The following is a 12,642-nucleotide window of genomic DNA, read 5'->3' on the forward strand; positions in this document are numbered from 1 at the left end:
TAGGGGTCCAAGCCAGGCCAAAGACGACTCCTGAGCTCAGCAAGCTGTCAGGACAACGTTTGTCCCTCTGGCCATCTATTAATAGAAGAGGAAGGGAGGTCAGCAGATGCAGCCAGAGCTGCGGAACATGGGCAGAGAGGGACACAGCTTCCCTGGCCCTGAGCACTTCTGTTCCCTTGCAGCCTCCATGGTCCCCCAACGGAAGAGCGACTTCTCCCAGATAGTGCTCCGGGCGCTCTTCACGGGAGCCTGTGTGTCCCTGGTGAATGCCTGTATGGCAGGTGAGTGCAGGCCTGGCAGGCTCAGAAGGTGGAACCCTGACTTTCTGGCTAGCCCGGGGGCCCTGCCCACCCTCCACTTTCCCTCCACAGGGATCCTCTACGTGCCCAGGGGGGCTGAAGTCGACTGTATGTCCCTCTTGAACACGACCCTCAGCAGCAGTAGCTTTGAGATATACCAGTGCTGCCGTGAGGCCTTCCAGAGGTGAGGGCCTGGGCTGTGGGACCTGCAGGGTACCCACAGTGATAGACAGAATGCCTGAGTGCTGGGGGGATGCTGTTGGTACCAGGGTGAGGGTAGAAATGTTATGGCTGCAGCTAATGGGGAAGTGAAGGCTCGAGGACCAATGGAGGAAGGGTGGACCAGAGACTTGAAACAATGTTCCCAGTGTTGCACAGCCTGGTGGTGGCCAGCAGAACCGGGCCTGGAGCTCACACTGCAATCTTTGCTTTCTTTTTAGCATCAACCCAGAGTTCAGCCCAGAGGCCCTGGACAACTGCTGTCGGTTTTACAACCACACGATCTGTGCATAGTGAGGACAGAACATGTTTGTGCTTCTGTGCTTCTGAGGGCTGTTCTCCCCCAGGAACCATCTGTCCCCACCTTCCCTTTCCCAGGGCCCTCTTCAGGGAAGCCACAGGACTTAGACCCAGCTCAATCCCACAATTGGGAAGGGGTCATGGAGTGAGTATGCAGAGTGAGTGAGGACATAAGGAAGGACATGTGCCACTCCATCCCCCTTCCTGCTCCATTTCCTAACTCCCCTAGTGTGAATTCCCAGGGTCACTTCTGCCTCCTCCCCTTTCCCCTCCACATCCAAACAGCACCCTGGTCCTCTCTATCCCCCATCTCCTGGGGTCCCTCACATGCCCCTTCCCTTCTGTTGTGGGCCGCACACCAAATCCTCCTCCCCTCCCCACTTCCTGGGCACTAGGATCTCTCTGTGGCTTCCCCTGCTGGGTGGTGTCACCTCTTTCTCTGCTTTCAGAGACTCCCTTCCCGCCTTTCCTCAGAGTGCTTCCCAAACTGAGGTCCCATGGCACACAGTCCTGGGAGGCGTTCAGAGGGTTCCCTGATGGACTAGGTTTGGAACCACTGGGTTAAATAAACTTAGAGAGGGCTATTTAGGCTTTTTGTTTGTTTATTTTTTTGTTTTTTTTAACTGTGAACTTGTCAGAGCTTGGTGTGGATATGAGGCTTTTTCCAAATTTACTTGACCATAAAGACCTTTTCACTCTGTCACCCAGGCTAGAGTACAGTGAGGTGATCATGGCTCACTGCAGCATCAACCTCTCAGGCTCAAGCGATCCTCCCACCTCTGCCTCCTAAGTAGCTAGGACTATAGGCACGTGCTACCATGTCCAGCTAATTTATATATATATATATATATATATATACACACACACACATACACACACATATATATACATACATATATATACACATACATATATACATACATATATACACATACATATATATACATACATACATATATACATATATATAGATATATATATATTTTTTTTGGTAGAGATGAGATCTTGCTGTGTTGCCCAGGCTGGTCTCAGACTCCTGGACTCAAGTAGTCTGCCCACCTTGGCTTTCCAAAGTGTTGAGATTATAAGCATAAGTCACTGTACCTGGCCCATAAGAACCTTTTTGATGGAAGTGTCTCAGTTGAAGATTTCGTGGAATACAACTTGGGAAATATTGGCTAGTGTTCAAACTGCTTTACTCTAGGCAACTGTGATATTAGCAAATGCTTATGTGGCACTGTATGCCAGGCACTGTTCTCAGCACTTTATATATTTTAACTGAATCCTTACAACAACTTCGTGAAGTAGGTGTTATTATCACTAGTTGAGGAATCAGAATCTCAGACAGGTTAAGTTATATGCCTAAAGGGACACAGCTGGGAAGAGGCAGAGGCAGGATTTGAGCCAGGCCACCTAGTTCTGGGTGGTAGAGGGGTGCCCTGGGCCCATCTGAGGGGAGCCCCTCCTCATGCATCTTCTGTATTTTCAGGTCATAACACAAACTGTGATGTGGAGCCTCTCTGTTGGGCTGCTGGTGTTCAGGGAACCCTGATGTGTGACCTGCCTTCGCCTCCCTCCCTGCCTTTCCTCCCCACCCCAAGCCCTCTGTGCCACTAGGTGAGGCCTGACGTCCCTCCCCTGCCTTCATTTCTGGAGTTCCTATCACCAGCATGCCCTCTCCATCTCCCTGCCGCCTGCCCTGCTCCCATCGCAGTTCTCATTTTCCCCAGCAGCTTTGGCTTCCAGGACCTGTGATGCACCCTGCCCTTGTGGCTGCTGGGCCCCTACACCCTCACCCCTACCTGCCAGGTCCAACTTCCTTCCTAGCTGGGGCTGGCCCTGACCTAGGGCAGTGGGAGGATGGAGCCCTGGGCAGCAGTTATTCAGCTCAGCCCCAGTGAGCCAGGTCCTGCTTCTGTTCTGCCACAGACTTTGGTTCCAGTGGGCAGCAGCCTTGCTCCTTGTGACCCCCACAGGCTGACCTGGGTCTCCATCCTCAGGGCCTGTGTCCTTTCCTTAGCTCCACAGAGTGGAGGCTTGGCCTGACTCCTGTAGCTCCAGCTAGGCTCTTGCCTTCTCTCTGCAGCCCTCCCTCAGTCCTTGCCACCTGCTCCAGCTGCCCCTGGGCTGTGGGCAGGGTGCCCTGTTGATGTGGACAACACAATCCTCTCCCAGGATTGGCCCCTCCGCCCCTTCCCTGCCTGTCTGCTGGCCTCAGCTCCACCAGCTGGGTCATGGAACAGCCCAAGGACTGCCTTGACCCCCTTCTCTGGACTCCCTGCACACTCATTCTGTGGCCAGTGGCCTTCCATAAAAGACTGCAGGCCACTTGAATATAGGGCTCACAATGTACCCTCGTGTCCTAGTCAGTTTTGGCTGATAACAAAATACCATAGACGGGATAGCTTATAAACAAAAGAAATGTATTTCTCACAGCTCTTGAGGCTGGGAAGTCCAAAATCAAGGTGCTAGAAGATGCTGTGCCTGGTGAGAGCCTGTTTCTCATAGGTGGCACCTTCTCCCTGTGTCCTCACATGGCAGAAGAGGCTAATGAGATCCCTGGGGCCTCTTGCATAAGGACACTAATCCCATTCATGTGGGCTCTACTCTCATGACCTTATCACCTCCCAAAGGCCCCCCTTCCTAACACCTTCACCTTGGGGGCTAGGATTTCAGCATATGAACTTTGAGGAGACGTGAACATTCAGACCATAGCACACAGTAGTGTAAGCTATTAACAAGAGGGGAAAATGGGTGTGGGATATATGGGAGCTCGGTAGTATTGGTGCAACATTTTGTAAGTCTAAACTATTCTAAAATTTAATCGTTTATTTTTTAAATGGCATGGGAAAAAAAAGACTGCGTGGACACAGATGCTGTATAACTTGTAATTCAGCCCATGGGTAACTCTGTCCTAGACAATGCATGTTCCAGTAGGCAACCTGCCAAGGCCTGTGAGTTGACTAATGGGCTTCATTGACCCCCCTTCTGCCCATTTCTTCCCATCGTCCTGCCCTCACCTCTGCTGCCCCCTCAATTTAATTCAAGCTCATGCCTTCAGCTGAATGTTAATTAGTCCTGACCTCTTTGCAACCACATGAAGAAAATCATCTGCTTGAAATTACTTTTGACTCGGGATTAGTGAGCCCCGAGGTTGGACAGGACCTTAAACATCATTTTGAGGGTGTCTACCTCCCCATCCAGCTTTTCTGAGAATGTTTACACCCACTGCATGGATGGCCTCTGTCACCATGTTTTTATGTTTGAGTCATGAGACTCCATTCCCATGAGTGATTTGCTATTGAACCAGGACTGAGCGCCTGACTCAGGGCAGGCCAAATCTGTACTTTTGCCAGTGGCCTTTCGGATTCTCAGGAAGGAATATGAATTATAAAACCCAGAAACAGAGCTGGGAGCTGAGTCACCATGGTGGGGCTATGGCTTGGAGCTGATCTCATTCCCTTCCTTACTGCAGCCCAGTTGTTCTGCTTTTCCTTGGATTCCATGAGAGCCAAATTCTTTCCAGAAATTCCCTCTAACCTAAACTAATTGAGAAGGTTCCTCTTTGTAATGAGAAGGACATTGCCTAGGATAGTCACTTTGTTAACCCCCTATTCTGCTTGAAATCCAGTGGTCATTCATCATTTGCTTAAATGTCATCAAGATACTAACCTCACGCCTCTCATTGCTACTCCACGTTGATGAGCTCCACTTCTGAGAAGGTTCTTTTTTGATTTTGCATCAAAAAATGTTTTGCTTTGATCCATCCCAGCTTTGCCATTCTGGGCCACTCTGAATGGGTCTCATTTCATATGTATATCTTTGTTGTCCTTTTTCCTACTTACCAAAGTAATACTTGCCCATTAGTTTTAAAAAGTCAAATATTGAAACTTATAGAAATGTTTTAATCCCTTTTCCACATGACAGTCCTTCAACTGTTTGAAGATGATGCCCATCCAGGCTTCCCTTCTCCGAGCCAGGCACCCTTAGTTCTTTCAGCTGTTTCTCACATAACACATAGCAGGGTTTCAAAATTTGCTCCAGACCTGATTCTAAGCTGTTCTGCATTTGTGTGCAGACAGTGCATGAGTCATGAGCAAGTCTAAGATGAAGCCAGAACACAGCATGGTAAATATGATCTCATGGGTGGAACCAAGATGATGTGATGAGACTAAAGATTGGATATGGTCTTAGGAAGATATTTGAAAGAGGCAGACTTATTAGGAAGGGTGTTTTGCTTTGTTGTTTTGTTTTGTTTGAGATGGGGCCTCTGTTACCCGGGCTGCTGTGCAGTAGCACAAAAATCCCGGCTCGCTGCAGCCTTGACCTCCTGTGCTCAAGGGGTCCTCCCACCTCAGCCTCCCACCTCAGCCTCCCAAGTAGCTGAGACTACAGGTGCGTGCCATCATGCAGGCTAATTTTTTTTTTTTTTTGTAGAGATAGCGAGGAGTCTCTCTATGTTGCCCAGGCTGGTCTTGAACTCCTGGCCTCAAGTGATTCACCCATTTCTGCTTCCCAAAGTGCTTGGATTACAGGTTTGAGCCACTGTGCCCAGCCTTAGGAAGGGTGTTAAGAAGCTACATGCCTGCTTCAGAAATCCTCAAATCTGAGAGCTTGCATGTTGAGGGTATAACTTGAGGAGCAGTTGTCATTTAGGAGATAATGAGAGAAAGTCCTGGCCTGGATCATAAAGGCAGTATCTTTAGGACACAGCAGGAATGGGGTGGGAAGGACCTTATCTATGGGGGCATCCTACTTGCCCACCACCAAGGGCTGCAACAAGTTCCTACCTTGCCTGGAGGTTGCTTTCCATTTCCTGAGAGAGAGAAATTGCAGCTTTGGATGAAGTTCTGACAAAGATAAGGAATGGTGAAATGGGGACAATTTGCCAACAGAGACTTTGTCACTGGCAGGGATGGGGAGGCAGCACAGCCAGGCGCTTGTCCCACACTTGAGTATAAAGGCATTTAGGAAAGAGACTCTGCAAGGAATGGCAGCACTTGAATTGAACCCTGTCTCTGCTGGGCAAAGTATCCTAATGAGGAAGGAAAGGCAGAGGCAACAAAAGAAATCAACGTGGCTATGAGTGAATAGCAAGGATCTCATTCATAAACTCAAAATTGTAAAATATCAGGCACCAACATCAGGCTGCAGAACACGTGACCCATGTAGAAAGACAGCTGGCTGTCCTCCAGTCGCCAGTCTCCCCTTTTTTTTAGTAAAAACTGACAATCTAGCTGGGCATATGGCCACTTACAATAGAAACTACATTTCTCAGCCAGGCACGGTAGCTCAGGCCTGTAATCTCAACACTTTGGGAGGCTGAGGTGGGAGGAGTTCAAGATCAGCCTGGGCAACATAGTGAGACCCTGTCTCTATAAAAAGTAAAAAATTAGCTGGGCATGGCAGTGTGTGCATGCAGTCCCAGCTATTCAGGAGGCTGAGGTGGGAGGATCGCTTGAGCCTGGGAGATTGAGACTGCAGTGAGCTGATAGCACCACTGCACTCCAGCCTGGGTGACAAGAGTGACTCTGTCTTAAAAGAAAAAGAAAAAGGACTACATTTCTCAACCTTCCTGGGCTAGGGGTGGCCATGGTCTGGCCAGTGGGGTGTGAGCAGAAGTCCAGTAGTCAGCCTCCCATCGTGCCCTTGGAAGAGGGTTCTGTTGACTTTTTCTTAAGAGCCAGATAGTAAATATTTCAGGTTTCGTGGGCCACATTGCTGTGTTGCGACTACTCAACTCTGCACTTGTAGTTGAAAGCAGCCATAGACAAACAAAGGAGAATGGCTGTGTTCCGATAAAGCCTGTTTACAAAAACAGGTGGCCAGCCTGCAGGCTGTGGTTGCTGACCCCTGCCTTAGATAAATGGGCGCATCCCGCACGTTCCTGGTATAGTTCACATTTTTGCTCCATGCCAGTTGGAAGGCAGATGGGAAGGTGAGCAAGCTTGGACCATGAAGACAGAGGCAACACCCGAGAGATGGAGCAGCTTCAAGTTAAAGGAGCCTGAGGCCATAGCTCGCCTCTGTAGTCCCAGCACTTTGGGAGGCCAAGGTGGGCAGATCTCTTGAGCCCCGGAGTTTGAGACCAGCCTGGGCAAAATGGTGAAACTCCTTCGAGAAAAATTAGCTGGGCATGGTGGTGGGCACCTGTAGTCCCAGCTGCTTGGGAGGCTGAGACAGGCTTGAGCCTGGGAAGTGGAGGCTACAGTGAGCCATGACCCACTGCACTCCGGCTCAGGTGACAGAGCGAGACCCTGTCTTAAAAAAAAAAAAGAAAGAGTCTGGGGTACTGATGTCTTTGCAGAGCAAGACTGCCATGACAGCACAAACTTTATGTGAGAGGGGAATACGTTTCTATCTCATTTATGTTATTATTTGGGATCTCTTATATGAGCCTGCTAGTAGACAGGAAGAATAAGATAGGTGGTAAGAAGGAGCAGATTTGCCTCTTTCCTGCGGGGGTCCTGATGAACAAATGGGAACAAGCTAAATTAACAAAGTGCCCATCATCCCTGCCTGGCACTCCTGGTTCTCTGGTAACGTGGGGCTGGTACATTCACCTGGAGTCCTAAATGGGCCCGCTCCTTCTGACAAAGTCTAAATCTGAAACATACCTCCCGCTGGCCACCAAGACTTCAGAGAAAAAAGAAAGACTCCTGATACATATGCGAGGGGAAGTGGAAAGAGAGCCAGATGGTCAAACTGCAAAGTTTTCCAGTTTAGCTTCATGATGGGAAAACACCAGAGACAGAAGGCAAGGCGAGGCAAGGGAGGCTCACAGCAGCTTCCAGCCTCAGGCTTACAGAAGCAGGAGTCGGCAGAGATCCATGTGCTGTGTATAACCTTTCAACACACAGTGACCTGATCTACTGGTAAGTGTGGCCCAGTCTACCCGCTAAGATCCATGTTCCCTCCCCTTGAAGAACAGCAAGGAACTAGAACAGGAGCTAGAAGAAGGACAGGCCTCTCAGGTCCCCATCCTGCTCCCCTCCCACCTGCCAAACACTGCAAATTATGTTGAGAGCAAAAAAAGAACAAGGAAGAGATGATCCCACAAGGACTGCTTGGAGCAGCTTTCTCATCCTCACACAGGCTGTGTGGGTATCTGCTCTCCATACAGACACCTTTCCTATCTTTCCAAGGTGGGACTCATTTCTCATCTACAAGTAAGAAGGCAGTAACCCACAGATCAGACTGCCCACCAGATGCACACACTAAATGCTGCTACACACTCTCCTACACATCAGTAAATTCCTTGCATCCAATGACTCCACGTGCTTCAGTGACAGACCATGAGTGAGCCTGACCGGGCTGGAGATGCTACCACGCAGGCTACTTCCTCCACTCAGCCCCAGCTGACAAAGGACACATTTTTATCCCAGCCAAAAGTCGCCAGTCACGGTGGTTTACGCCTGTAATCCCAGCACCTTGGGAGGCTGAGGCAGGAGAATCGCTTGAGCCTGGGAGTTTGAGATCAGCCTGGGCAACATGGTGAAACCTAGTCTCTACAAAAAAAATACGAAAAATTAGCCAGGTGTCGGGGCGCATGTCTGTAGTCACAGCCACTCCTGAGAGGTCGAGGCTGCAGTGAGCTGTGATCGTGCCACTGCACTCCAGCCTGGGAAACAGAGTGAGACCCCATCTCAAAAAATAAAAAAAAATTAATAATAAAGTATAAAGAAAAGTTATTTAAAGATAGAAAACTCACTTTATAAACAAAAGATTGCTTTTATCCCTTGAAACTTCCTTCCTCAATAAGATTCTTTTCTACTTTTAGGGAAGTCCATTGTTTATATTACCAAACTATTCTTTTCAATGCCATCACATCAATTAGAAGAGAAATAAGCTCCATCAAAGCATACAGCTTTCAAGGGATCTTTTCTTGGGCAGTGCCCAGAGGGCAGATATTTCTTATCTCTAATCCTCTTTGGATCTGGGGCATGTCATTATTTCAGTGTCAGCTGCTCTGAACCAGAGTGTGGCCCGATGCTGCAGGCTGGGACCAGAGTTCCCCAGGTAGGCACAGAACCCAGAGGTGAGAAAGTCTAATGGCCGGTATGGAAAAGACAGGGCCTCCTGAAAAGTTCCGTAACTCGGTGAATCATCTTCAATGACTTAAACTGTCAGGAGTCTCAGGAAGTTCATGTCAAGAGCTCTTAACAGCTGGTGGGTTTTATCACTTAGAGGTGTGTCACTGTAATTAATTGATTCCTTTATAACAGTGGAAAGCCTGAGCGAGGTGGCTCACACCTGTAATCCCAGCACTTTGGGAGACTGAGGCTGGAAGATTGCTTTGAGCGCACGAGTTCAAGACCAGCCTGGGCAACATAGCAAGACCTCGTCTCCACTAAAAATTTAAAAATTAGCCCAGCATAGTGACAAGCACCTGTAGTCCTAGAAGTCTGAAACAGGAGGATTGCTTGAGCTCGGGAATGTGAGGCTGCAGTGAGCTATGATCATGCCACTGCACTCCAGCCTGGGTGACAGAGTGAGATGCAGTTTCAAAAATAAATAACAAAAATAGAAAAATATAATAGTGAAAGTACTAGAGTTTATGAAAGATTTACCTTATTTGTAAAAAATGTATAAATCAGAGGGGTATATTACTTAGGATTCTTTTGGTTGCAAATGACAGAAAACAAATCAAATAGCTTAGGAGAAGAGGAGTGTATGGGCACCAGGAGGGATGAGGGTGTAGCTGCAGGCAGCTGGGCCTGGGGACTTCATGACCCTAGGCCTCTGCCTACCGCTCAGTTCTTGCTTTTGTTGTGTTTGCATCTTCCTGCACCGTGACCTCCTTCAACTGAATTGGATTTCTCCATAAGACTGGACCATGGCCATCAGAAAATCATGGGTTCATATATTAGCTTGTTTTCCTGATAGCTAGTTGTGGCAAAGAAAGCAAACCTCCAAGAATGTGATTGATCTGTCAGGGCCATGTGCCCTCCTCCAGACCCATTGTTGAGGCCTAGAAAATGGGATAGGGTGATCAGTGTGGCCTGGCTCTTCTGCCCACCCCTGAAGCAATCACTGTGACCAGGGAGGTAGAAGCTGGCAGCTCCTATTTGAATAGAAAGGGAAGGAGGAGCAGTTTCCCACGAGATCGGGGGCATTGTTTCCTGATGAAAGCAACCATTCTTTCCATTTATCTATAAAGATTTCAAATGATAGCATATCTTCAAAAATCTGAGATAATAGAAATAATGGAAATGTAGCACTTGAAATAATTTAGGGAAAAAGGGACTATTCTTTCTGAATGCTTATTGTGGGACAAGTTATTTGCATATGCTGTCTGTGTAATCCTTAAAACAAACAAACTATATGAAGTAGATATTATTATCCCCATTTTACCAATGAGGCAACTGAGATGTGGAGAAGTGAAGTGGTTGGCTCAAGGGCACACAGTTCAGTGGCTGAGCCAGGTTTTGAACCCAGTTCTGTTTGGTTTTAATGCCAGACACTTAGCCATCATAGCACGTTGGCTTCCTCATTGATCTATCTAGTAAACAGGTATATGATATGTGTAAAATACTTTACATTATTTTGATTTTAATAATACTGGGTCATTGTGGTATTTTTATGACATGGCTGCAAATTTTCTAACACTCGTCCCATTAAGCAGTCAGATCTATGTCCTCTCCCTGTTAATCTGGGCAGGCTTGTGACTGCTTTGAGCAAGACAGCATGGTAGGAATGATGCCATGTGACTTCTCAGGCTGGGTCGTGAAAGGCCAGGCAGTTTTGGTCTTGTTCACTGGGACACTCACTCTTAGCACTCTGACCCACCACAAAGAAAGAGTTCTCCCTACTCTGTGGCTGCCACGCTGTGAGGAACCCAAGCCATCTGGAGGAGTAACATATAGGCACCAGGTCAACTGTCCCAGCTGAGCCCAGCCTGGAAGTCATCATAGCCCAAGTGCCAGACACGAGCGACAAAGCCTCTGGGTGGTTCCAGCCCACAGCCATTCGAATCTTCCCCACTGAGGCCTCAGACGTCATGGAACCGAGACAAGCCATCCCCTTTGGTGTCCATCCAAATTCCTGAGACAATGAATCCGAGAGCATAATGGATGGTAGTGGTTTTATGCAACAGGTTTGGGATGTTTATTCCATAGCAACAGATAACTGGAAGAGCCCCAGAACAGGAATCCAAGATGTCTGACCATGAAGCATCTGGAATACAAGAAGACGAAACTGAGGAACACCTTGTATCAGTAAAGTAGCAAAGTAGTGATTTTTCCCAGTACAGAAGCTCTTGGAACACTCGCGCTGCAGTCTCCCTTCTTCCACCAGGTGGGGTGGATGCATTGGTGGCTGCCTGCACAGCAGTTCCTCACGGATCAGTGGAAGACTGGGTTTCTTTGGTTCAGCAGGACTGTGGCTGACCCCACCCCAGCCAGGATCCCTGGCTGCGAGGCTGCAGAGCACAGGGCACCAGGAGGGCTTGGGTTTGGCTGCTGCTGCTGGGAGCCTCTCCCTTTTGTGGGGGAGGTCGGTGCCTCTGAAGGAGGATAGAATCTGAAAACAAATTCTCCTGGCAGGCTCTACCATCCCACTGCACTCCTGTCAGCGTTGTGGACAGGGGGAGTCACTCTCTGCGTAATGCAGCCCCCTCGGTGTGGCTCAATTTTCCCTCCCATTGGACCTGAGGTAGGGGCATTGCCCCCAGCCTTCCTGATCAAGGGATAGAATCCACAGAGAACCCCCAACTTCCTCCTTCCCTCTCCCCATTTCCTTTTTCCTTCCATTCAAATCAAAGTACTACAGATACATGATTTTTAAAGTCAAATGGTACCATAATTATATCAGCAACAATAACCCGAAAACATTTCGGTAATTCCCTCCCCATCCCTGACTTCTCCCCTTCAAACTCCTTCAGTCACTTCTGTTACAATAATGCATCCATACTGCTATTTTCTCAAATTATTGATTTTAGATGTCTTTTTACTCCCCATTACAGAAGATAGAGCATTAACTCTTTCATACCACCCCATATTCCATTTGTCCTCCCTTTATCCTCCCAATATGGTAATATCACAACTTTCAGAAAAAGCTGTATTTCATTAATGTGTTTCTGTCTGATTATGGCTATAAGACTTGTGCATTGATGAGCCGTGGAGCATATTATAATTACATTTCCAATCTTGCACATTTTTCTGTTTCTTTCTTTCTCTTTCTTTCTTTCCTTTTTCTTTCAACAGGGTCTCACTTTGTCACCCAGGCTGGAGTGCAGTGGCACAATCATGGCTCACTACAGCCTCAACCTCCCAGGCTCAAGAGATCCTCCCACCTCAGCCTCCTGAGTAGCTGGGGCGCACCAGGCGCGCACCACCACACCGGGCTAATTTTTACTTTTTTTTTTTTTTAGTAGAGATAAGGTCCTCCTATGTTGCTCAGGCTGATCTCAAACTTCTGAGCTCAAGCAATTTTCCTGCCATGGCCTCCCAAAGTGCTGGGATTACAGATGTGAGCTACTGCACCTGGCCTCTTGCACATCTTGTTCCTTCTGAACATATCACTATAATTCTTCTAATTTAAGACAGTAAGATGTGCCATTTTTTATGTACCACTAAGAAAGAACACTCCTAACGAAACTGTGACACTCCATTGTTTGTAGGATGCATCTCCATATCAGAAATGTTAAAATGTGAAAAATATATGCATTTTCAAATCCATATAATACCATGTTTTTTTGTTTTTGTTGCTTGGATTTCTTTGTAACTGTCATGATTTCTCCCCAGATTTGTTAAGAAAATTATTTTTAAGTTTTTTTTTTTTTTTGAGACGGAGTCTTGCTCTGTTGCCCAGGCTGGAGTGCAGT

The 12,642-nt window shown here is 47.7% G+C and overlaps 1 protein-coding gene across 1 annotated transcript in view; it reads left to right on the plus strand.

Annotated features, from left to right (window-relative positions):
- The window catches only part of SLC28A1 (solute carrier family 28 member 1), a 60,092-nt gene extending 58,651 nt beyond the window's left edge, over positions 1 to 1,441 (plus strand). The window contains exons 16-18 of the mRNA XM_063638609.1: positions 183 to 281; positions 372 to 483; positions 740 to 1,441. Coding sequence (XP_063494679.1) covers positions 183 to 281; positions 372 to 483; positions 740 to 812 — 284 coding nt within the window. The 3' untranslated portion in view covers positions 813 to 1,441. The remainder of the gene's footprint in view (positions 1 to 182; positions 282 to 371; positions 484 to 739) is intronic.
- Positions 1,442 to 12,642: the final 11,201 nt, after the last annotated feature.

Source organism: Symphalangus syndactylus, chromosome 5 (genome assembly GCF_028878055.3).
Source record: "Symphalangus syndactylus isolate Jambi chromosome 5, NHGRI_mSymSyn1-v2.1_pri, whole genome shotgun sequence".
Lineage (NCBI taxonomy): Eukaryota > Metazoa > Chordata > Mammalia > Primates > Hylobatidae > Symphalangus > Symphalangus syndactylus.